Below are 27,333 nucleotides of genomic sequence, written 5' to 3' on the forward strand. Positions count from 1 at the left end.
TATTTGGACATCCTACGAATAATTGAGTATTCAGATTTTTAAAAAAAATGCTTGTGGAAAATGCTCGTTTTAAGCCTCACGGCACTTAAAAACTGTCTGTTAACACTCAAGGCTAAGACTGCTTGATCAAATAAGATCATCAAGTAAAATGGTAAAATTTTAGACAAATCGATTTTGGTCTATGAGACGAAGTGACGTCAGAACCACGGTAGCGATTTTGCCACCTGAAAGAGCACATTTGCATAAGCTCACTTTGTTCAAACGTGATCAGTACGAACGGCAACTGTTTGAGACTGACGGCATCAAAAGTGGGTGGAGTCATTTTCGCCGATAAAACCACCATTGAAAGGTTGTTCGGTGGACTATCATCTGTCAGGTTGGATCCCAAAAGCGCAGACACAAATCAGAGTTTAATACTTTATTCGCAGAACATCAAGAGCCGTGGAACTAACTTGACTTGACCAGAAACAACGAGAAGGCATCTTGGATCCAGAGGCATGGAACCAACTTGGGCCGAAGAGCAGACGCACAGAGGAACAGAGGTATAATCCGACAAAAACAAACATATCTCCGACAGCTTATATAGACAGTGAATCGATCTGATTGGTTGTGTCTACACATGTGAGTTACAGCACTGACATGGAATTATCTGATTGGCTGTTAACTGGATAAAGAGATTAAAGATTCCTGACATCACATAGCTTCTGACATCACATAGCGTATTACCAGTTGAAACTAGATGCTGTTACATCAGTTCAAAAACAGACACTTGACTTTTGCATGACCCAGTCGTGACACCATGATGCAGTTTGCTTAGCAGCTAGCCGCTAAAGCTGGAACCGCTGCTAAATGCTAGCAACAGGTGCCTTATCATACAATGTTAGCGAAATGTAGTTTTGTTTTTTTTTGTTTTTTTTTAGCATCCTCAATTAGCAATTGGATTCTATTTTAGTGGTCACTGTCGACTAGTTTTAGAATCGATTCAGTCGATTAACACTGATCGACTAATCTGATTCATTTAAATTTTCCAATAAAATGTATTTAAAACACATTTTTTTTGCCCCCTGATTACTGTTTATCAACTAGTGATTGGTGTTTATTTTGTACTTTGTATTTGTGTAGTGATTGATGTTCTATTTTACGCATTCCGTCATCGTTTTCCAAAGTAAAAACAAATGTTTGGAAATGTCTTATTTTGATTAAAACCAGAAGATAATCAGTCTTCTTTTATGAAGGACGACAGAAATCAGTGTTGATATGCTGGAATCAGAGCATTTGGACCATTTTAAATTAAAAAAATGGCTCCAAACGATGACTAAAGAAGTCGATTAATGTGATAATCGAGTACTTGTCAACAAATCAATTCATTTTGACAGCTCTACTTGATTTGGTGATAATAGTTTTCGATGGCAAAAAAAAAACAAAAAAACAAAAACACCCCAACTACGGCATCAACTTCAAAATAAAAGCACACCAAGGCCCTTTTTTTTGTACTTGAATTATTCAGGGACTTGTTTCACTCCTAGAACTCTGATATTGTCATTTAGATTAATTTATTGCTTGTGTTTGTTAAAAATAAAATCAAAATCAAAATCACATTTCCAATCACAATTGCAATATTGAGGGGAAAAAAAAATCTCAATTGATTATTTTTTCAAATTGGTTCAGCCCAACTCTCCCAAATGATTCCCTTTCATTGCTTTGTATAAAAAAAAAAATGTTAGGCTTAGTGAGCCAGGCGGCCTGGGAGCGACTTATCCAGCGGCAGCCATCGCCCCCCCTTCCCCCGAGTAACCTCCACCTTCACCCCGGCCCGACGTCCTGCAAAGGAATCTCAAATCTGTCCTCGCCCTTCCCAGGCATTCATTCTCCTCACTGGCCATCTGGACAGTGTGTTTAAAAAAAAAAAAAAAAAAAAGGGGTGTATGGTGAGTGTGGAGTGGGGGGCACAACCCACATTAGTCACGGGCTCTTTGGACCTTCGACCTGTACACACACAGGCATAGAAAATGACCCTTAACCCCCCCCGTCAGTGAAGCCGCTGACACGGTCTTTCCTGGTGGACAAAAGGCTTTTAGCACCTCTCTCTACTGTCCGACACGGACACGCCGGACAGGATGGGTGCTTGTTTTTTTTGTTTCCTCAAGGGGGGTTGGAGGTCCCGGGAACAAAAAAAAAAAAAAAAAAAAAAGGATGAGGGCTGTTAAAGGACAGGAGGAGGAGGAAATCTGAGCCGGTGCGTGTACTTTAAAAGTAATACACACAAAAAAAATAAGGGTATTAGTTACAAAAGGTCTGGCTATGCTTCTCAGGTCAGCTTACGAGAGGAAACGGCGGGACGAGGGCGAAGTCGCGCCGTCACAAGACACTCATTGTGGCCGCCGTGCTTGTACGAGACACGCTTAGCAATCGGAATGCGACGGGAAATGGAACACAAAAAGTCCTTCTTGACTGACAACGTGGTGATAGTAGGACAAAATGCTAATGTTAAGATATGCTAATATCAAAGACGGCGATCACTTTTGCCGTTTTTATTTTTTACGGTGGAAGCACTGATGTTTGAAAATCAGAAACTTTCTGGCAATTTATTCGCAAAATGGCCTTTGAAATCCTGTCATGTAATTTCATAAGATACAGGTTAGATTCCACCCCCCGGAAAATACAGTCGCAAATGGAAAACAGGTGATTTTTACTGCCGTAAAGTCATCATGTTTAGGAAAATTGAGCTTCAATTTTCATAGGGACAAAAAAAAAAATCATACATTTTCAGAGAATAGTTTGAAATTTCACAAGAAAATAGGAAATTTATTTCACCAAAAAAAAACAAATATATAACAAAAAGAAAAAGGGGGAAAAAACAATCCCTAGGACAACAAAGTCTTAATCTTAAGAGAAAAAAAAGGTTTATTTTTAGGGAAGAATGTCTTTTAAGAGAATTTGTTTGGAAAACACGTGATTTTTACTGGGGAAAAGTCATCATGTTTAGGAAAATTAAGCTTCAATTTTCAGAGGAAAAAAATAAATAAATAAAATTTTCGGAGAATAGTCCGAAATTTCACAACAAAAAAAGTAGTACATTTATTTCACCAGGAAAAAATATATATATAACAAATATGTTATTATTATTATTATTATTATTATTATTACTTTTATGGGCATTTGTTGGCTTTTTCAGTCACATATCGTGATATATTGCTAATTTTCTTTTACAATAGATCAAAAATCGTAGATATCGTGTATCGTGATATCGATATTTTGAGCCAAATATCGTGGTTTACCTGTATCGTCCCACCCCTAATATATATGTATAACATCTATCTATCTATCTATTGCATAAATGACAAGTAAATGTTGTAAGTTAATGAAGACAGTGCAATGAACATTCAAAGCCTTTTCATCCCTGCGTAACATCGGCTTGATGAGTCATAAAAAAAAAAGTGAGCACGAGGCCGAACGTGATATTGAGTTATGAAATAGGCATTCAGGTGCATCCGGTGCCCTCCATAAAAGCCCAAATTCGATGATGTGTGGTGTTTACGTACGTTTGCGGTGAACAACATTAGCCTTAAAGGCCGTTTCATTAGCGGCTGCTCAATGGAGGCAATAAAAGCGCGGCTCAGCCAGCTGTGACCTTGGAGCCAAAATGGTGGACGGGACTGTGCAGCTCGAGGAAAGAAAAAAAAAAAAGAAAAAAAGAAAAAAAGAAAAAGAAAAGCTTTTTATTTATTGATATCGACCTCACGCGCGTGTCCATCAAACTGCACTGAGGGGAGAAAACGCGGCGGAATGAGGGAAAGGTTTACAGTGCTGCGCCTCCATTTGGCTTAATTCCATTTGGAGGAAATTGATTTGGAGATGCTGGAGTTTGTTTGTTCTCTCTCTCTCTCTCTCTCTCTCTCTCTCTCTCTCTCTCTCTCTCTCTCTTTCTCTCTCTGCCGAGCTGCTGGGGCCTTATTTCACTCTCTCAACAACACAAGCACTAGGCAGACGTTACACCATGGCAGAGTTAAATGAGGCTTTGCCATAAACAAAAAGAGAATAACATCACATTTACGATGAGCCATTGCGTTACGCTACTTATTATTCCATATGTAGCTAAGACACGCCCCCTCTGAGCTACGTGGCTACGGTGACGCTAAGCTAGGAGGGCCGTCGACAGAAACGCCAGTTACTTTCAATGTCTATGCATTTGATGGGAAAGCCGCAACCGGCCAAAATGGCCGCCACGTAGGCACAGCGGTTAAGACTACTTCTGCATTATGCTATCCGTACGAACATAAGAATGGACCAATCAGAAGTCTGTGTTTTGGCGTCATGGAAATAAAATGCAGTAGAAGTATTAAAACGCGTAGAAAATTAGCCGAAAAAGGGAATCGTCAATGTATGTTGTCGATTCCCCGCGTGGATATCGACTCGGAGATTCTTTTGTTGTATTCCGTGACAATTGCTGACTTCTTTGTTGCGGATACAAAGAGTTTGACAAAATGCAATTTTTGAACATTTCACAATGTTAATTTTAGTGATAGAACGATATCTTTTTTTTCAAGGCTCATACCAATACAGTTATTAGTAGTCAAGTTGGCTGATAACCGATATTTCAAGCCGATATTCACTTGCAATGTCAACATATTTTCTTCATTTATTATTTATTTTTTTAATTAAAAAGTGTAGGGAGTTCGTATTTATTTATTTATTTTTTATAAAGTGGAAATTTAAATAGATCCTAAATGAAAATTTCCCTGCATCTCACTGAGTGACAAATGCGTGCGAATGAAGCTAATTTGGATTTTGTTAGGATTTGTAAAACCTTTCAAAAGATCTTCGCAGTGAAAAGTTGTCTGAATATGTTCCAAAAGTGTGTCTGTGAACATCTTACAATTCCTGATGAAAAACCCTGGCCGATAATGGGTCTATCCCTAGTTTATTTAAAAAAACAAAAAAAAAACATTTTTGTAAACAAGCTGTCACGTTGAAAAGTCAAGAAGATCCCAAAATAGGCTTTGGGAAATAGAAAAAGAAATTCATAAGAGGAAATGGTCACCAAGAGATGTCAAATATGAGGATGAATGAATAGAAAGGCTGAATTTACACATTTTTTTCCCCCCACTTAATGGCACCGTTTTGATACGCGTCATCCAGCGAAATTGGAAAAACGGATAGGTGATAAAAATCAGATTTGTATCATATATGCAGCCACAATAAAACATAAATATATAAACAATAATAATAATAATAATAATAAATAAAATAATACAAATAAATTAATTTAATTTAAAAAATAAATAAATAAAAAAACAGCCACAATTTGAGGGGCAAATTAATCAAACAAAACAAAATATCAAAACACTTAGGTGGACAAAATGACAAGCGTATTTTTTTTTGTTTTTGTTTTTTTAAATATATGAATGAAAATCATAAAAAAAGGTATTTATTTCATCCAGGGCAAAATGCAGGTGCTTAAAGCGAAAGTCAACCCAATTTTTATTTTATTTTATTTTATTTTATTTTTGACAACAATATGTTGTATGCAGCACCACTGATCGAAATATGGTATTCTGGTTAATATTGCGTTAGTGGAATATGAGTTATGCAGCAAAATCCAGTCGTTTTTATCCATCTCAGGGGCTGTCGACCAATCAGAGCTCACCTGTTTTCTGAAGCTGAGCTGTGATTGGTTGTTACCTGAGCCGGAGCAACTGTCATGTCATCTTCGGTCGACAGCAAGTGGAAAAATGGCCGCCTTCCTGAGATGGATAAAAAACGGCTGGATTTTGTTACATAACTCTTATTTTTCACAAATGAAATATGAATCAGAATGTCTTGTTCAGATGAGTGAGGTCACAAATAACATATTATTGTCAAGAAAAGTTGAAGGTGTACACGTGTCTGTTCCGGTGTAATAACATCGTCAGTCATGGAACGACTCTTGTCCAATCAAATTCTTGAATCCGAAAAAAAAACCTGTCAAATATGTTCTGTCAGTGCAAATGTACGCTACATAGAAAATAATCACATATAAACGTGAAATTGGACTCGACGCACTTCAACCTGCCGTTTAAATGATGGGTTAAAATAAAAGCCAATGTCACGTTTAAGCTTGCCCGGCCTCAAAATTGGCTAAAAAAAAAACATGCAGATGAGAGCGCGCTCAATTGCTCCTGCCGGACTCTTCCAGCCGCGTGGATTAGCGCCAGATAATCATATAACGGCCATGATAGTGCCCATCCGCGCTCAACGAGCCCATAAAGTCAACTCTGAGTAAAGAGCAGCGCCGCTACACGCGCGCAAACACACACACACTTGGGAATGTTTTGAAAAAAAAAGAAAAGAAAAGAGTAAAAAAAACAAAAAAGAATGTGCGACACAGCTGCGTGACAACAGCGCTGCCTCCGACCAGCTGGGGGCAGCGCAGAGGCACGAGTCCTCACATGACCTTTTTGAGCAGGAGTTGACAGGCAGTTCACAAGGGAGGGGAAGGAGGGAAAGGGGAGGAAAAAAAAAAAGCCTCTTATAGGCTATAGCAGACACAATGTTGGCCACCTCGCACACGCCTAATGGCTGAGAATGGAGATTAGAAAGTAGTTTAGAGGGTCAGTTGAGTTGAGGTGTTTGAGGTAGGGGGCTTGGGGGTGTCACCGACTGTTTTTTTTTTTTTTTTTTTTTTTTTTTTTTCCAGCATGGGAATAGTACCGGGAAGAAATGCGGGGATACATCACACACACCAAAATTCGAAATAAATAAATGACTAAATAAATAAATAAATAAATGACTAAAAGTGAAAATAAAAACCAATATAAAAAAAATAATTCAAAATTATATAAAATAAATATAAATGGGAATAAATCAATTTTTATTGTCACTTTTAGTCATTTATTTATTTAGTCATTTATTATAAATAAATAAATAAAAAATAAATGTAATTTATAATAATAAAATATTTATTTATTTATTTCTAATAAATAACTAAATACATGACTAAATAAATAAATGACTAAAAGTGAAAATAAAAACAGATTTATTTCCATTTATATTTATTTTTTGATATAATTTTCGAATTATTATTTTTTTTATATTGATTTGTATTTTCACTTTTAACCATTTATTTATTTAGTCATTTATTTATTTCGAATTTTGTCAGTTTTGGTCCTCCATACACGTCAGCACTTTCCTTTTTCAACAAATGTGTTCATCAGAAGGAAAATGAACCTCGATTGCCTCAACTATAGTTTTTCCAAGTTGAAGTAAAAAAAACAAAAACAAAAAAACCCAAAATGGAGCTATTAATTCATTTATGCCTCCATCTCATTTACAATGCAGTACATTTAACCTAATTTGGCATCTACAGCCATCAATGGCACTGGAAGATTTTTTTTAAGGTATAGTAATGCCCTCGCATGTGGGAAAGGAGAGCCAAAGTCGCCTACGCATTTTCAGCTGCGTATTGAACAGGAGCAACGAATACAAAATGACAGGTGCTGCGGTAGGTCAGTACTCATGCTCACATTAACCTGCAACAGTTTAAGATGACTCAATAGGGCACGCCCCTTAATGACACACAGCCAATATGTGAATACTTGGGATGTAATGATAACAGCAATATCGTGATATTGCGATATTACAACTGCCACAATATATCGTCATTGTCGTCATGTCACGATATTAGAAGCAGCACATCTGTTAAAGTCGGGTTGATTTTCATTTGTGCAGTTGTAGCGCCCTCTGCTGGCTATTTTTTTTAGTGCAGTTTAATTTTCACAAGGCATGTTTTGGCCCTTTTATGTTTAAAATTCACGCTATAGTCAGATGAAGGGGTACAGAATTTGCTTGTGAACTGCAAGTGCCTCTATATAGATTATATTTATATATTTTTATATATATGATATTTTTATATTTTTCATTGCAGTTATGTACAAATGCACAATATTGTTTTTTTGTATTTAGTATGAGCTTTTTTTTTTTTTTTTTTTTTTTTTTAACAATATTGTGACGTTTACTTAATATCGCCAACCTCCCCACAATATCGTGATAATTATCGTATGGTGACCTTCATATTGTGATATCGTATCATGATGTTTTGATATCGTTAAATCCCTAGTGAATACTACAGTAGCTACTATAACTCCACTTTATACTTGATACTAGTAAAAGGTTCAAAAAAAAAAAAAAAGCCAACGGCTATATCGTTCCAAAAATAATGTTACATGTGATTGCTAACTAATGCTGGCTAACTTACTAGCTCATAGATAGTAGCCAGTAGCCACTGTGAAATTTTTCATCAAAAAGATGAGAAAATTTGATGTGAAATAGTTTTAGATCCAAAAAGGTTCAATATCATCTGTTGACAAAACAAATATACAACGGTAAAATGGTTCTTCTGACTAAAACTAGACTAAAAGGACAGTTTTTGTTGACTAAAACTAGACGAATGAAATTACGTTTTCTTGGACTAAAATAAGGACTAAAGTGTTAGATTTATAGTTGACTAAAAATGGACAAGACAAAAATGGGATGAATACATTTGATATTCTACATTATTATTTAGTATTGAAGAAACAATTCTGAATGGCCCAAAGAGCTCAGTTAATTGTTTGACAATTTAAATTCTCACCATGTCTGAACTACTTTAGACAAATTGATGATTTTATAAGCTTCATTATCTGTATTATACAAGGGGGGAAAAAAACACACGCAAAGTGAAAAGCAGAAGCAATCGGCTTCCATCTCCAGCCCAATCCCCTCACAACTTCCTCGGTGTCGCGGTCGTAATTCTCCGAGGACGGAGCTTGGCAAATGATAGCATAGCGTGGGAGTGAAGGGAGCGCTAGCTCCGTGACCCAGACGAGACACAATAAATCGGCTTTTTCTTGACCGCCATTCCTCATGTACAACCGGCCGGGAAACAAGCGGACTGACACGCGTGGTGAGAAACATTCTCCAGACGCAAACGTTAGCATGTGGGCGTAGCGTTTTTTTCAAACTAGCATAAGCCGTAGTTGACTATTTTTGTTTGTGGCGTGATGACATGTCTTCAATAAAGCAAAGTTATCATCAACACGTCACTTTCGAACACTAACATTGTGTGAAGCTTCTTTGAAGACTCGCTATGTTATTAGCTCAACAGCTAACGTTAGCAACATCAGCATCAAGATTTACAGCTCCTGACGGGCCCCTTTCAAAGAGGTCCTTGTGTTTTTACTAGCGTGTTGGCCTTATCTGAAAATTCTAGACATTTGCCCCGAAGATTACGAGCAAAAAAGAATGGTTGACTTTTTTATGGGCGTAGAAAAACTCCTTTCGAAATAAGTTAGCTTTTTACGACAGCCCAATGCAAACAGACTGACAGTTGTTTAACTGATGGCCGGGCCAGTAAATTATAAACGTGTAACGAGGCCACCAGAATCAAAGATGAAAAATAGAAAGATGACACGTGTGGCTCACTTTTTGAATAAAACTTAAAAAAAAAGAAAAAAGAAAAAAAAAAGTTGAAGGTTGAAGCATTTTTACGCAAAACCATGTATTTTAAAATTAGACCTGCAATTTACATAATTTGATAGAGTTTAGTTCGGATGACAATGTTTGAATGAAGCAACTCAATACTGTATCTTAACTAAGAAAAAAAACAAAAAAACTTGCAAACTGGATTTCATTAAATCAGTAAAGGTCCACAAAATTTGATTGACTTATTTTTTTTATACTAAAAAAATAAAAATGCAATGTAAATAAGCATTTAGCACAGCGCCGGTGTCCAATGAAAATCATGCATGTTCAGATTTTTATTTATTTTTTTGGCCTTTAATGTTTTTTTTCCCCCTTTGTTAATTGTACCAGTAACAGAGGCAATTTTTTTTCCAATTTATTACATTTTGGATGTTTTTTTTTTTTTTTTGGGGGGGGGGGGGGGGGTCTCTTTGGGGATACATGTCATTATACTGTGATGACTGTTGATTGGGACACAGCTTCAGCAGTGTAGAGTTTTTTCATTGAAAAAAAAATTGGCTTTTCATTTGTAAGCAACTGAGCATTAAAGTTATTTCAAATAATTTGTTTTCAAAGGTCCCTCAAGTTAACATTGCTTTGCTTTCTCTAAGCTTCTGCAAATTGTCTTTTTTTTTTTTTTTTTTTTTAAATAATCTAAATATGAGTTTGTATTTCAAATTTGGAGATACATGCATTTCATTGGACAGCAACTGTATGCACTTCAATTTTACTTTTTTTTTTTTTTTTTTTTTTTTTAAATGTTTTAATGATCTGCAATAAAAATTGATTGACAGTTTTGGGCCCCAGCATCAATTTCAGAGCTCTTCTTCATAAGTACATGAAGTGGGCAGGACCCCCCCCCGACCCCCCAACCCCCCCCAATGGCTAATCAATGAGGGACAAGAGCCCAAAGCAGCGTTCCAAATGAATGGCAGCCATTTTGAAAACAGACTTTCTCTTCTTGTTCTTGAGCGCATTTGGGATTCCTGGCCTTTCACCTGACCTCGGGGGCCTTTGAGGGAGGGGCGGGTGGCCGCAGGCTCACCGCGCTGGAGGTTAAAGTGTAATCCCGGCCCTGTGACCAACAAAGGCTTTGGGCCCCCGAGGGCCAAGGACCGGCCACATTTTCCGAATTGCAACGTTATCCCTGCGCAAAGCCTTTTTTTTTTTTTTTGCACAGAGCACATATCAAAGAGGCGGGACGGTAGAGCGGCCTGCAATGAAAAATGATCCCATTTATTTTCTTAGCAAACACAAATTGCAAACAAAACCTCACAAACAGGATTTTTAAAAAATGGCACTGTGCAGCGTAGTTTAAACAATTATAATAATGTTCTTTATCTTTCAGGTGGAATGACAAACATTTATTTCCTTATTTCACTTACCTACTTTATGTGTTATTAATGTATTGTTTACTTACCTGCTTATGATATTTATTTTTCTTATTTTGTTTTCCCTGTTTTTACTGCGTGACTTTTTTTTACTCCATGCACAGCATTTTGTATGCACGCGACGGTGGTTTTAAAGTGCCTGACAAATAAAATTGAGGTAAAAATTATATTACCATTGTGCCACTGTCTATAGAAAACTAGATTACGTGTAATTTCTGGAGAAATTGCGTGGGAATGCTGAAAGCTGAATGCTAATAGCTGAATGCTAAGATTTGAATGCACGTAGAATGCTTATGAAGTAAATTGAGAGATAAATTCTGAAATTATAACCTCCTGGTTACTGGACAATGGGTGGGCGTGGAAAGTGACACTTAGAAAAAGTTCACTGTCTGTCCCATTGAAAATGAATGGGGAAAAGTTAAATGTTAAATTATGCAAATACTGTAAGTAATGTGGAATCAGACGATATATATACTCCGGGTGGCGTGAATTTTTGAAGCTAATTGAAATTTGAACAATGAAAATTGGAAATATTATGTGGGAGTTGTTACAAAAGTGTGGAGAATAAAAATCACAATAACATATGTGGGAATACTTCATTCCCACAATTATGGATGTCCAAATATTTGTCATTTATTTTTTTGAAAATTATTACTAGTACTTTCAAAAAAAACAAAAAAAAAAAAACAAAGAAAGGAAAAGAAATGCAAAATTTGTACAATACATGAATTTCATTGGACAGCATTTACAATTAGCCGTTTACCATTTTTTTTTGTATTTTGCCGATTAAATTTCTTCTTGAAAACACACACATTTTCTTTTTTTTTTGTTCTTCAAAAAAAAAAAAAAAAAAGGACAAAATCAAAAGCTAAATAATTTGGCATTGCACGGATATTACACCATTTCAGAGTTTTGGAAAGCATGTATCTCAAACTATTATGAGTTCTAATTCATGTTGAACAAATTATGGAGGAAAAAAAAAAAGGTTGTTAGTTTTTGGATGAACATGTTTATCAGTGAGTAGAGATTCATTTTTAAAAATGTGTTAAAAATGTGAATGGCAAATTTTGGAGACTGTCTTAATGTTTGTGAAATAATCTGAAATAATCTGAAATAATAATAGTAATAATAATATAAATAATAATAATAATAATAATAATAATAATAATATTAATAAGGAGTTTTACTATTGAAAAACTTTTGTTTTTTCAGTTATTTTTTTATGGCTTTTTAATTTATTTTACAAACATTGAGTAAGTTTACTTTGTCGAGTCAAATTTATTCATATAGCCGTTAATCACAAAAGAGTCTCAAAGGGCTTCACATGCCCACGGCTGACAAATATTAACAACATTCCCTGAGCTTTACCTCACAGGGGAAAAAAAAGAAAAAAAAGAAAAGAAAAAACTTTTAAAAAATTGCGATGTTTTTAAGCGAAAAGCTGACTAACTGTCGATATGTGCTTTTCACAGGACACAGAGTGCTAATCATCATGAGAACTCATTTCTTTGCACTTAGGGGCTACAGCTCCACCTCTTGCTCCAGCATACGCTTTCCAAATATGGACAGAATGTAATTTACCTGCGTTGATGAAAATCAGTCTTGACGGAGAACAAGTGCATTTTTGGACGCAAACTTGTTGATGTCTGACCATCTATTAACGACACTAATTGCCACAAGTGAGCTATTTTACCGATATTGTGTCGCACTAATTGCTTACTTAAGGCATTCATTAAAAAAAAAAAAAAAAAGCATTTTCACAGCGGCATGCATGGTTCATTAGCATTAGTTTGATTCCGTGGGGGCAAATCTGAACAAAAAAAAAGAAAGAAATGCTTTTTAAAGAGCTCGCCCCAACGCCTCTTTGCATCGCAACCTAAAGAATTTGCGCTTTCAAGAGCGGCTTGAGAAGACCGAGAGAAGTGAAGCCAAGCAGAGAATAGCTTTAATTGACGCCGCCTCCATTTTCCCAGGCAGAAGGCCAGAGGGAGGGGGGCTAGGGGGTGCGGCGTACGAGGGGGTGATGTGACACCGGTCTCCTGGTGTTTCCACTGTACAATAGGAAGCAGATTTGCAGAAGAGCTGACCCCTGACCTCTAAAGCCCCAGAAAGGGTCTGGGGCAGCAGCCTCAGCGCCCCTCCCTCACCCCAAATCAATCAGAGCCTGGACTGTAAGAGGACACTACAGGCGGGCCCCCCCATCACCCACCCAACCCTAAACATTCCACGCCTGGAAATGTTTTTTTTGTTTTGTTTTTTTTTTCTTCTTTTCAGCGACCTGGGGGGTTGCATTGCATAGACAAATAAATGTTTAAACTACAACGTCTTAACATTGCAAACTGTTTGCATTAATATCACAAATTTAAACATAAACAAATGCTACACTATAATAATAATTAAAATATGTTATCGCTATCTGATAATTTTTTTGTTAATTTAAAACTTTTTTTTTTTTTTACATAAAAAGTAATAATTTAAATATTCAGAATTTTATTTTAAATCAGAATTCTCACTTAATATTGGTATATTTTCTAAAAATCTTTTTTCTTACTACAATTAGTTTTTATATAAACAGCAAATTGTAAAAGGAGTAAAACAATTGTCTTCAATACAATGGCAATAAAGTTTCGATAAAAACATTTTTATATAAACATATTACGACTACTATTTTCCTAAAAATATTTTTATGATTTAGCATTTTTTTGTTGTACGTTTTAATAAATGAATTTAACAAATATTTAAACAAACAGCAAAAAAACTAATTTTAAATAATACTAATACTGTACATCTAAGCAATTGTCTAATATATAAACTACTGGAATAAACACGATATAAAATTATTTATAATGCTTTTATAAAAATAAATTATTGTAACTTATTTTATTGCAAAGTGGTGATGCTACATTTATTTAAAAAAAGTCAAAGCATTTCATGAAATGTTTGTATTTTTATTTATATACAATTGTCTAATATCTTAATTTTCTTACAATATTTTACAAATATTTTGTTTATTTAAATGAATACATTATAAATATAATTACTATTTTTTTCCATACAAATTGATTTCTTTATTGTAAAAAAAATACAATTATTAATACTTGGTAAAAAAAAAAAAAATAGAACTTTTTTTTATATAAATACTATTTTTAATTTTCCATTTCAAATACAAAATAACTTAAAATAATATAAATAAAACATTTTTTTAATATACCATTAATAATAATATTTATGTAAATAGTACTAAGTCGTGGCAGAGGCCAAGAAGAAAGACGTGCTCTTTTAATTCCGTCAAATTAATGCCACACCGACGCATTAATGATGTTAACTCAAGGTGCATTAGGCGACGGATGCCTTTGTTTGCCATTAAAGTTCCTCAAGGTCAGCCGGCACAATTGGGAGGTGGTGAACATCTGGCTGGCGACCTCGCGCGCTCTGGCACCAGCACACGTGAACGACGCATACCTAATTAAATGCTAAATTAATTTCAAAGAGACAATTTTCATATTAGAGCGCCGCGATTGCCAACGAAGGTCAGCGCGCTACAATGACGGCTGCTCATGTTAATGTTACCAGCTTGAACGCGCTCGCACACTCCAGCAGCAGTTGTTTGGTCCTTCAGCAATGTTTAACTCCAAATCAAGTGTGACTGCGAAACACTTGGCCTCTGGAGTCAGATAAGACATGGCCGCCCAAATAGACTGGCATTAATTATTAATGAACGCCCGCGCAATTTCTTATCATGGGGTATAAAGATAAATATTTAGCGCCCACACCGCTTGTAAATGTCCCTTGTAATTGCTTTGATGAGGCCACAATTAGCGACGATGGAGTACGCTCGTGTGATGAAACGTTGACGGATGTCTGATAAAGAATTCAATATTTGTTCATGTGATTTTGTTTTATCTCAATAACTGCACTATTTAATGTGTAAATAATGTTTCCGATAATACTAGCGCTACAATGCTAGCAAATTCTACGGATGAGCCTCATATAATTTAACCCTTAAGCGATTCCATGTCAATTCTTTGGACAATTTTATTTTTATTCAAACAAAAAAGGCATTGGGGAAAATTGGGAGCATCAATATCCCCAGGTTTCTTAATACATTTAAAAAAAATGTAGCAATTCGAAGTTAAATAAAAAAAAAAGATTATTATCGAGCACTGAATCCAATGTTTGGCACATAGACTGCCATTATAATTGCTCATTTTTGATGCGCTGTAGAAGCCGTGTGTTATAATGCATTTCCCGTGATTTCCGCTTCAATCCGTTCAGTTGCAAGTCAACAGATGGGGGAAACCAAAAATTGCTAAAAAATGATCACATTTTGAAAGTATTTGGATTTCATGATGCATTAGCATCATGCATCAAACAATAAAAAAGTGCCATTGTCCAAAAAAATTTGAGTTCCAAAAAAAAGGTATCTAGTAACATATTTAAGACCCAAACTACATCATATCAAATATTCCAATTTGATTTTTTTTATATAGATGTATACATCATTTTTTTTCTTGTAGCACATTATTACTTTTATTGTACACAGAAGGTATCTAAAATAAAAAATAAAAATTATGTATGGATAGGTCTGATGCCACTGAACATTTTTAGTGGTCGGAAGTAAAAAAAAAAAAAAAAAAAAAATATTCATAAATACTTTTTTTTTTTTTAATCACACTTCCAAAGTGGTCGTCCAATGTTTGGACTGCATGACACGTTTGGTCATACATTTTCTATTGCTCCACAAGGGTTTTAACACATTCTCTGCCAGCCCAGCAAAAATGCATTGCATCATTTGACGTCTTTTTCCGTCAAAGGCAGTGAATGAGTTAAAGAGGAAGTATGCTATATATGCTCAATAAAGGTTGCGTCTGCAAGACACATCAACATTTGGAAAAAGAGAATTTTAAGAGATGCGGCGACGAAAGCATTCCAGGTTTCATCGCAAAGTGCGGTGTGGAGCAAGAATGTCATCTAATCAGGTGACCTGCGGATTCCCTCCTTGCAACACACCTGAGCAAACACGCCTGCTGACCTTTTGCCACCGCTAGTAAATAATCACAGAGGAGAAGGGTCACATTAAATATCACACATTTGCTCTCCAGAATCACAATTACACAGGTAACCTTACTAAAAGGAGGATTTTGTTCCCATGTTTGCATCTCAAATCATTTGTACCTCAAATCAATTCTACTAAATCAAATGAATGAAAATGCCATTAATCCGTTCCAGACCGCCCAAAAATAAATAATTTAAAGAATTATAACACCTGATGCTTTAATTCAATGGCCATTATTCACGCCTTGGCCACAAGGGGGCGTAAAAATTAGTTCTTTGCAGAGGATAAAGAATACATGACAGTGAATATTGTTGTATACTTTGTCTACATGTGTTGCTACGTTTGTGTTCAAATATGTCATTTAAAGGTTTATAATTCTTGCAACGGTCAATGCTAGTCTCATCAGCCTGTTCCATTGCATTGCACATTTATGTTATCATGGCGCTCGCTGACTTTCTGAATTTTGACACACATACACTGTGTGTAATTCTCTCTGTTTCGTTTTACAGTCACACTCGATTGGGAGTGGAAATAAACAGCTCCAAACCCAAAGCAAAAAAATTAATTAATTAATAATACTAATCTGTTGAATGATAGCTGGCACATGCAAATTTCACCACCACCTCTCTTTCCTTTTCTTACACCATTTATCCAAACAATTTCCTCTCACAGGTAAACCCGCCATTAAGTGATAAGAGACCCACTATTGCTGAGGCTGTTGCCATGGCGACACTGAACTTTCTTAGTTTTTAGGTATTTTTCCAAAAACATCGGGAGACCAACCTGGACCACTCCCGTGTCATGTACTGTTAAATAAATAAATAAATAAATAAATAAATAAATAAATAATGCCAGTAACGAGGAGAAGAGCATCGCTAACTTCTTCAGAGGACCAGCCAGGTCCCTCAGACTAGCGCTAGTATTTGTGCTAATGTTGCTATTTAGAAATGTGCAAATGTGTAAAAAAAACAACAACAACAAACAAACAAAACAAGTAAGGATAATAGCAGCTATTTTGTTGGTAGCAACCTTTTGATCGCATATTGTATCGTAGCCCAATCGCTACTACGCTAGGGCATGCTAACACTGCTATCCGCTGTGTGCTTCCACGAGCGCCAATCGTAGCAACGTTTTGAGTTTTGTCAGCGTAAGACTTGGACCAACAGAAAAAAATCAATTATTCCTTACTGATGAATCAATCATTTGTTTGGGTTAGTACCGACCGTGAATAAGGCTAGCGTGGCTAGCGAGGCTAGCGTGATTGCTACGGGAAATCCCCAGGAACGGTCCAAAGTCGGACGTCACTGGGAATGCGTTGAGCATCGTCATTACCAAGGCCAGTCGGCGCCGTGGTCGGGAAGTAAATGAGCGAAAAGCCGGTTGGTGTCACGAGGCAACTGGGCGCGATGCTTCTTTTGTTTAAGGTGAAAGGTTGGAAGCACTCCTTGCTAATCTTGCTTCACAATTAAGGAATCAGAAGAACGGAAAGAATGGCCGCTATTGTTAGTGCGCTAATCGAAAGGGTATTTGCACTGTCAATGAAAGTGGGGGGGGGGGCCTTGTTGATATTTTAACGCTCTCCTAAGAAGTCTGCAAACAATCTCCCACGTAATTACAAGGGCAGATTTACTTGGTATAAAAGCGCGGACAAAAGAAAGCGGCGTCATTGTGGATCGGCCTTTCGCCTGCTCGCTCCCTACGGCCGAGCGAGCCTTTCACGCATCGCCAAGGTTCAATTGCAACAGGCGATATCGGGAAGGAGCCTCCTCATGTCCACGCTTCCTTTTTCTTGTCTGTGTTGCTTTTATGTCAAGTTAAAGCGTTTTATCAGATCAGTGAAGAAGCAACCTAAAACTGTATTTATCATCTTGAGTATGTCACCGAAAAACTTATTTGAAAATGATAAGAAGCTGAAAAGAATTATTTTTCAGGCGAATCAATACTTGAATCCGAAATGATTTGTAAATCGAGCATTAAAGCAAAAATAACAATGGAATAAAATTAATGGAAAAAAATCTGTGAATAAAAAATGTAAAACATTTGAATGAAGGGAAAACAAAAACTAAAAAAAAAAAAAGAGAACATTTTAAATGGTTAAAAAATACAAAATAAAAAAATGATAGAAATACACAAAGTAGAAATGGAAATGATAAAAAATATTTAAAAAAATAGTAGGAATAAAAATATATAACAAAATAGAAACAAAGACAGAATAGTGAAAAATAAATACAAAGTACAAAAGGGTACAAATAATAAAAAAATCTATATAAATAAGAAAATATAACCATACAAAATACATGACGGTAATGCTACAAATAAAAATAAATAAAACACTTAAATGAAATAAAAATACTATAAAAATACATAATAAATAAATATAATGAATATATTTGGAACATAACAGATATGAAAATTATATAATCATAAAAATAATTAAAATCAAATTATAAAAAAGAAAATGTACATGTTTTTCTATGATCAGTTTAAGTAGAAAAAAAACTGATGAACAAAAAAAAGGGGTGTCGTAGAAGGGGCAGCATCCAGGGGAGTTAAGATGCTCTGACAAGGTGGGGGCTCGTCCTGTGGGCAGCCGGGGGGTGGGGGGGCTGCCGAGGATATTGGCTGGCCAGATTTGCAGCGTGTCCTGCTGACTTCCATTTTATGGGCCGTGAATCGCGGCGCCCGCTGGGAGTCCATAATCCGTCCCCCTCTTGGCCAACCCCCGCCCGCCCCTGCCTGCCCTACCCGCCCGCCGCCCGGGCCCCATCATTTTATTGCTCTTTCTGGCTGTGTGGCCGCCGTCTGCCGATTCAGCCGTCCCCATCCCAATTTGTTGGCCGATCCCACCCACTTATAAGAATACCCACTCCCTCCGGGACAAGCTGTCGTCCCACGCTTTCACGCCGCGCCGCCTCAATGGGCCTGTGCCCACCAGCAGTTGGCAGGGGTTCCCCGCAGGGCGGCGGCGGGGCCCACTGGGGTTGTTTCTCAATGAAAGCCCTCGGTGCCAACTCCCATTCACGCATAATTTCTCGTTTGCGCCGCATCTCCTCCCCCGACCGGCCGGCTCTCGGTTCTACGCGGCATCAATCAGCGCTTTTACCTCCGCCTCGGAAAAAAAAAACTCATTTAGATCTTATCGGGGGAAAATTTGTTTGTAGAGGAGAGAGGAGGCGGCTCGTCGCCAGAGAAGTGACTGTAGTCAAGGTAGCACCACTTGATTTAATTTAGCGGCGATAGAGTCTCGGACCACTTGTACTCGGATTATTTTGGAAGGCGAGCAGGGGAGGATGGACACAAGGAACAAGGAAAACAACATTCCAAATGAAGACTTATTTTGACTGAATCATTTCTATCGTGCAAGGCGACGTTTAAGATGAGCAACTGTCGGAAGGAATGATCACATTGATGACGTAATAGTCGTAAGGGCGTTGTCGTACTTGCTCATGCATGACCAGCATGCTACGGATTTATTGAAGTTTCTAATAATCATGTTTATTTCTATTGTGTGAGGTGGCAAATCATCAAGAATAACAGGTGAAAGGTACAATCACATTCAGAGCTCTTGAAATTAATTGATTCAACGACAGGATTATCAAATTAATTAACACCTATTTTAGTCATCGAGTAATTATTTGGAGCCATTGTTTACAATTTAAAATTGTATAAAACCCTCGGATTTCAGTAATTGGCCACTGAGTATCTTCTGTGTTTAATCAAAATAAGACATTTGCAAACAACAGTTTCTACTTTGAAAAACAATGGCCTAACCGTTAATATAGTATAATATTAATCCCCCCCCCCCTTTTTTTTTTTTTTTTTTTTTAAATCACTACAAAAATTCGAACTACAAAATAAACACCAATCACTAACATTAAACAGGGGAAAACATACTTTTGTAACAAAATTAAAATGAGTCAGATTAGTCGATTAATCGATGGAATAATCGATAGATTAATCGATTATAAAAATATTCAACAATGATAGCACAAATCACATTTTAATACTGTATATTATAGTACTACATTGCGCTAGCATATTTGCCCGTGCATGTCCAGCATGCGACTGTTTTTTTTTTTTTAACTCTATAAACAATTTCCGTTGTTTATTTCTACTGATTACATGGTGTAAGGAGTGACTGCATAAATCGTGTAATAGTAGCACATTGCTCATTTGTGCTAGTATATTTGCCAGTGCATGACTAGCATACTATCTAGATTTGTTCTGTTTTTGTGGAGACTGGGGTCAAGTTGTAAAAAATGTGCACAATTTCACAAGTTACTTCATGTTAAATATTAGATTGCTCATATGAAGAAAAGAAAAATTCACTGAACTGTCACCAATATCTTAAAAAATGCAATTATGCCATCTAGTGGCATAAAAATGACCAACACAAATCGATATCACACTTTTTTTTTTCTGTACATCTTTTTAATTTTAACTAAATTTTATGAATGAATGAAATTGCTGTATCATTTTCATCTTGTCTTCATTAGTCGACAAAAATGCATCCTGATTTAGTCCCACTTATTGTTTATTAATGAGGGTTTTAGTTTAGTTTTTACTATTTTTGAGTCGTTTTTGTTGACGTAATTAACACGAGTGTGTGCGTGCGTTTTCCTTTGCATCTAACAGGCCTAATGCCGCCTGACAACTTAACAACATCACAATTAAGTCGATGCTAAACAGATGCTGGTGTGATTCGAGGCGCTTTTGACGGCCGCACGTCAGCCGTCGCCATCGGCCTCGTCGGCTTGACGGACGTGCCCGCCCGCATTTATCGGATCCTGCTTCGGGAGACCGCCGTTGTTGTTGTGGCTTTTTTTTCCCCTCTTTTTCAGCACATGTTCTCCCTCCCCATCCCTCGCTCCCCCTCCCCGCTGCAGCCAAACTATTCCTGGCTTGAGAAAAGAAAAAAAGTGTTTACTCTGGAATCACGCTGCGCTCCCACTGCCGTAGCCCGCCAGGCACTTTGCATATTTTCCGCCCGTATTACGAGGCTTGAAAAGGACGGACGTAAAGGGGGAGAAAGATTGAGAGGCTTACGAAAAGGACCCCCTCCCCGCCCTTTTTTGCAGTTATCGGCGGATGGAGACGATTCATGTCGGAACAGTCGGACGCCGACGAAGGCCCGCCACGTCGCGTAACTGCTCGTTTTCCCTCCGCGGCCTTCGCTCGCCGCCGCATTTCCATGCAAATTACACAAGTCGCGCCGGTGACAGTTCTAAACAAAACACGCCGACTTGTTACTGACCCCACCCGTTTTTACACTCATCACGTGTGCTAGTCGACGCTTCCAAGCAGCCGCCTCTCACTGCGTCACGATCGTGCAAGCACACAAGTGTCTGTTATGCTGCGGTGCGCGGCGCCGATCGATACGACACGTAGGAAGAAAAGGAGCACCATTTGACATGATACAGTGAGGGAAAAAAAAGTCATGCAAACAAACAAACAAAAAAGGCTTTTACTAATGTCACATTTATTTATTTATTTAAACAAATAAGCACCGCCCATCGACCTAGTGGTTCAAATTTGGTAGAGATTGCACAAAAGCAAAGATGGATGCTTGGAAACAAAATGGCAGACTTCCTTTTTGGGCATGGCTTCTTGAGACTTTTTTTTGTGGATCTGCTCATGATAGACACACCTACCAAATTTCATGTTGCAAAGTCAAACTGCCTTCACAGGCTGAATGTATTCCAAAGTGGAAGTATGATAATTGTCGAGATGGGCCCTTAAAAAGTGGTCTCGATCTCGTCTCAGAATCGAAGGCATTTTGACGTGGTCTTGTCTCGGGTCTCAAACAGGGCAGACTGGATTTTTAAACAAGCCCAGACTGCTGTGATTAGTAGGAAAATATCTCGATATCGCGATAAATTGTGATATTTTGTCTCCCGATCGATTATCAACATGCCTACACCAATTATTGCAATATTTGTAGTTCATATACAGCCACTAAAAGGGCTCCATTGTTCATGACTTATTGAGCAATTACATGGCGGGCCACTAGGGGGAGCGCCTCATAAGAGTTGCGGGGAAATGGACGGCAAAATGAAACAAAGAGATATTAGTCAATTTGTTCTGTTTTTGTGTTTTGCTTTGGGTTTTTTTGTCTTTTCTCAGCCTCCAAAGTCTTGTCTCGGTCTTGATACTCCAGTCTCAATAACTTGGTCTCAGTTAGTGGGGTCTTGACGACAACTCGACAAGATGGTGCAGTGGTACAGTGGCAACAGTGGGGATCAATCACGCCCCAATCACAATTTGTCTTTGTAATTTAGCGCTACCCATTTGTCTCATGCTTCAAATTTAGTAACAATCGGGCAAAAAAAAACTCTCACAAAGTGTCAACACAAGACCCCTGGAAGTGTCAAGATGGACCCTAAAATGGCAGATGGTTACTAATACACTAACACATTTTCATCACAAGCGTAAGATGTAACTGCATTCTGTACCAGTGAGTACTCAGATATAAGTACCGTTCTATTTTATTTATTTATTTTTTATTTTTTTTTAGGACTAGACTGTTGCTAGAAGCCATTTGAGTGAGTGTAATTCAAGAGTTCCGCCGTCTGATGAGCGTGGAGTGAAAGCAAGCCGCCGCCAAAACATCCTCCCCACGGTTTGCTGGTTTGACAGTCGGGAAAAAAAAAAAAAAAACTGCTAAAATTAGCCCCGGCTGCGTATGTTGCATAACAGCCGTAGCGCACATAAACAAGGCAGAGAGTAAATAGGCTTGGAGTTGGAAATATGACAGCAAGCGGGCTTTTATTTTGGTTTGGAAGATGAAAGCTTCCTCGACCGCCTTGGGAGAATGTTTGCTTACAAAAGTCCCAGTTTAGGGGCAGAGATTCACTTCAGATACTCTCGCAGTACTTTTATCATCTTCCATGACTTGCAAAGAAGGGGAATATTTGCTGTTTATTTCCTACGTCGGAAATCAACGCCACGTGATGTTTTTGGCCGGGGAATGGCGACAACTTGAGGAACGCGTCCGCCAGCTCCAAACCGTCCCGTGGTTTGATTTATTTTTTTTCCTTTCTCCTCTGCAGCTGATCGCTGCACACCACAATAGCGACCATTCAACGTGGCGAGGCCAAATACTGTCGTCGAGAGGGTCACTACTGTACGCACATGACATGACAGCATTTACATTTCAATGGCAAACACTAGCGGCATACTGTGATGCAACTTGAAGGAGAACAATTTGAAGAAAAAAAAAAAAAAGGGGGAGTGTAAAGCCAAAGGTTTCACATTCACTACTTCTGTGACAATCTCACCATGTTTTTGTGGTTCAACAAAGAATAATAAAATAAATAAACATGGCGTAAGTGGAGCTTGAAAAGCATCCACGAGTAGGAAGTAAAGTAGAATCACCCTGCAAACTGTAGTATCCGTCTGTTGGATGCGTGCCTTTAAGGGGCGTGGCATCAGAAGCTGATCTGTGAAACAAGGCTACATTCACACTTAGCTAGCAGTTTCACATTGCACATCTGTTAAAGGCAGGTTGATTTCCATTCGTGCAGTTCTAGCACCCTCTCGTGGCAATTTTTTTAGTGCAATTCAAGTTTCATTAGGGATGTTTTGGCCCTTCTATGTTTAAAATCTACACTAATTGTCAGATAAAGGGGAACGTAATATTCCTGTGAAGCAAGTCATTATGTGGAGGAACTCAATGTGTGCGTGCATTAACAACATAACATAATAATAACAATAATAACATAAAATTGAAGTCATGTACAAAAGCACAATCTTGTGCTTTTTTTTTTAGTATGAGCTAATTCTTTTTACAATATTGTGACCTTTTTTAAATATCACCAACCGCCCCACAATATCGTGATAACTATCGTATCCTGATATCGTATCGTGATGTTTGGATATCATTACATCCCTAATCACGATACGATATCACGATATGAAGCTCACGATACGATAATTATCACAATATTGTGAAAATTAAACTGCACTAAAAAAAAAAAAAAAAAAAAATAGCCACCAGAGGGTGCTAGTAGGGCTTGGTATCGATTCAGATTTCCAAAATCGATTCAATCAAATTCAGAAGGGCCCGATTCGACATTGATTTTCGATTCAGTTAAGGGTTTCATGCAATACCAATTTTACTTTTATGTGGAAGACATTCCAAGAAGTACCAATGCTGCAAAAATGGTAGAAACGTCTTTCTCTTACTTGGTGCATTAGTAAAAATATGAATATTTACATTTAGAATTGATTCCAATACAGTTACATTAATCATGTTTCATGTCTGTTTTATTGAACATGATCTGTATCAAAACCATCAATAATAACTGAAATCAATTACAGCCACAGCGCTATTTAAATAAAGTGGCAAAAAAAAAAAAAAAAAAAAAAAAAAAAAAAAAAAGCACACATTTACATCCCTGTGGTAGATTTTATCCGAAGGTTCCAGTTTAGGAATAATTGTAAATACAATTTTGCATTTTTAGGGTTGGAACACCCATGTTACTTGGGGCGTGGAAACCAAATTAAAAAAATAAAATAAATAAATACAAAAAAAATAAAAATAGTGCAGTCGAGAATTGTATCCTTGCGAGCTTTGAACTGAGTGTGTTCTCTCCTTTTTTGTGTCGTGTTTAATAAATGTCAAACAGGTAAACCTGACATCCAGTGATTAATAAATAAATCAAAACAAATTTACCTGTATTATAAGAGACACAGCCATTGTACATAATTATGCATCAACATTTTGTTTTTATGTCCAATTTTTACCTTACTTCTTTTGGGGGCTATTTGGCACATTAATTTACAGGGCGAAAAAGCCCTATTGAACGTATCGATTCAAAAAAACATGAATCGATATTGGGCTCTAAAAAGCAATATCGATTCGATATCGATATATCAATATTTTAGACCCAGCCCCAGGTGCCAGTACTGCACAAATGGAAATCAACCCAACTTTTTTTTAACATGTGCTGCTTTTAATATCGTGACATGACGACGACGATATATTGTGGCAGTTTTAATATCACAATATCACAGTAATGCCGTTATTGTTACATCCGTCTTAATTGCTAGATTAGCTGCTTCTGCCATGGTGTGGCGTCATTTTGCGAAACAGTGTTGTGAACGGTGACCTGGAATGTTTATATTTAGCGCTCTCCTTTCAGATGCTATGGCTGCCTGATCATTTGCCTCGTTTAACCTCCGCCATGTTCAGCTTTGCCGACGCTACCATCGCCTCTCAGATGTTTTGGAAGGGAACCGGACGACCGCAAAAGATGATGGAAAAAAAATAGAGGCCAAAAGGGAGCGATGATAATGATGAGTGTCTATTTGGGGAATCGCTTTGGCAGCCCCGATGGAGAAACGTCTCATTTGGTTAAGTCCAAAATGAACGGTCGCTTGATTGGGCCTGTGATGGTTTGCATGGCACCGCTGTAGAGTACAAGTTCATTTCATGACACTGTACCAAGAAAAACAAAGTAACACGTTTGCAATTCAACTTATTTTTACACCTGTTGAGAATGTTAAATCTTACCTCAAAAGTTGCTAAATTCTTTATCATATTGATTTTGTTTACAATTTGGGGAGTAATTGTCTCGAGATTTGTGTAAAACGCTGCAGAAAAATGCCCCTATGATTGTAAATTCAGATTTGATTTCAATTGAAAAAATAAATAAAAATCTTAATCTTACCTCAAAAGTTGCAAAATAGTTTTTCATAATGGAGTTTTGTTAACATTTTTGGGAGTAATTGTCTTGAGATTTATATAAATAAAGATGACTTGACTTGTTTAAAACTCCGGAGAAAATGCCCCTATGATTGTAAATTCAGATTTGATTTCAATAATATTGACCGAAAAAAAAATAATAATAATTTGGGCAAAAATAAAATATGTCCACATAATGTCGGAACTCAAATAATCTCAAGTTGAACAGTTTGAAGTTTTACAAATTTTACAGGAAATTTTAAGTTGTATCATACAAATTCAGCCAAACCAAAATTGAGGGGAAAATGCCTCACAAATGATTTCTAAATTTTAAAATCCTTACAATCGTATAATATGGAGTTCAACAACAACTTTCAGGTAAAAATATTACTTGAAAGTCACACACACACAAAAAAGAATGTTCAATTCTTAATCTTGTTCTGAAAATATGTCTCCATTTTATAAAATTCAGAATGCAAAAAATTCATCCATGCTTTTGCGTATATGGTAGAAGTCGACAAATGTTGGAATGTTAAACATTCTGGGTTTAACTGACCCATTTTAACTCACTTGCAGCCATTTTCATTGAAGCAACACTCTTCGCTCCAAGTGTATTACCGGATTTTGCAAGGCTCGCAGAATATTGTGTTTTATTTCTGTCAAAATATGGAACCTACCAAAAGAAAGATTAGAGTCTCTTCTTTCATAAGGGAAAAAAGTACATTTCTTTCTGTTTCTGTTTTGTAGCAATTAGCGTAAGAATATAGGTAAGATTCATCATTATTCACAAATCTGCTTAGAATTGTGGGCAAACAGCTTGTTTTCATCATACCCCTGGTTGATCTCTTTTAATCTGCTGCCAGCTGCTGGCCGTTTTTATAATTACTACCATTGCTTCAAGCATTCTCTTCAGTTCAGAGGCCACATCAAAAAAGCATAATAAAAGAACATAAAAAAATACATATAAATACGTCTTTGGGACACTTAATACATTTAGAATATAACGTATTTATACGTTTTTGGGAGCAAATTAGTGAAGGGTGAAAAAGTATATATTTTTTGTGTTTTTTTTCTATGCTATGAAACAATTTATTATTATTTCCTCTGGCCAAATTGTTGAGTGATCTGTCACACACTCACACAGACTGAAAACGAAGACGCGAGCACACCATTAGGTCTACTTAACAGCAACGGACACGGGAGACAATCCCGTCCGTCTCAATTAAACAGCTCATCCCGCCTCACATCTGCCGAAGGAGGGAGGATTTACTTCCTCCCATTTCCATCTTGGCATCTTCCCATCTCCGCGGCGGGATTGAAACGGTCCTGGTGATAAACAACACCGGGCGCTGCCAACTTTTTCCGGACCATGTTGATTACTGCTGCGTCTGTTGTTATTTAGGGCTAATCCGGCGCCGTGCCATTGCGCGTCGCCGTCGATCATCATCATCATCTCCGCCGGGCCAGACGAGATTGGCCCCACGCGGTGTCAAAAAAGCTAAATATCGAAATGTACAGCAGTGTTGTTTTGTTCCTACCGGTGTGGATCTGCCGGTGAGCCTCCAGGGACTCTTCCGTCTGGAACTGAGCGCCGCACTGGTCGCATACGATGGCCTTCTCGCCGGCTGCAGGGCAAAAAAAAAAAAAAAAGAAGAGAGTGGACGTTTATTAAATGCCAGGCAAGACGTAGACACAACACAGCGGTGTGGAAATGTCACAAGTTC

The 27,333-nt window shown here is 37.3% G+C and overlaps 1 protein-coding gene across 1 annotated transcript in view; it reads right to left on the bottom strand.

Moving 5' to 3' along the window:
* zbtb16a (zinc finger and BTB domain containing 16a) overlaps positions 1–27,333 on the bottom strand; it is a 153,309-nt gene that overhangs the window by 28,172 nt on the left and 97,804 nt on the right. Inside the window, exon 4 of the mRNA XM_077504978.1 lies at positions 27,148–27,234. Coding sequence (XP_077361104.1) covers positions 27,148–27,234 — 87 coding nt within the window. The remainder of the gene's footprint in view (positions 1–27,147; positions 27,235–27,333) is intronic.

The sequence above is a fragment of the Festucalex cinctus genome, chromosome 18, assembly GCF_051991245.1.
Source record: "Festucalex cinctus isolate MCC-2025b chromosome 18, RoL_Fcin_1.0, whole genome shotgun sequence".
Lineage (NCBI taxonomy): Eukaryota > Metazoa > Chordata > Actinopteri > Syngnathiformes > Syngnathidae > Festucalex > Festucalex cinctus.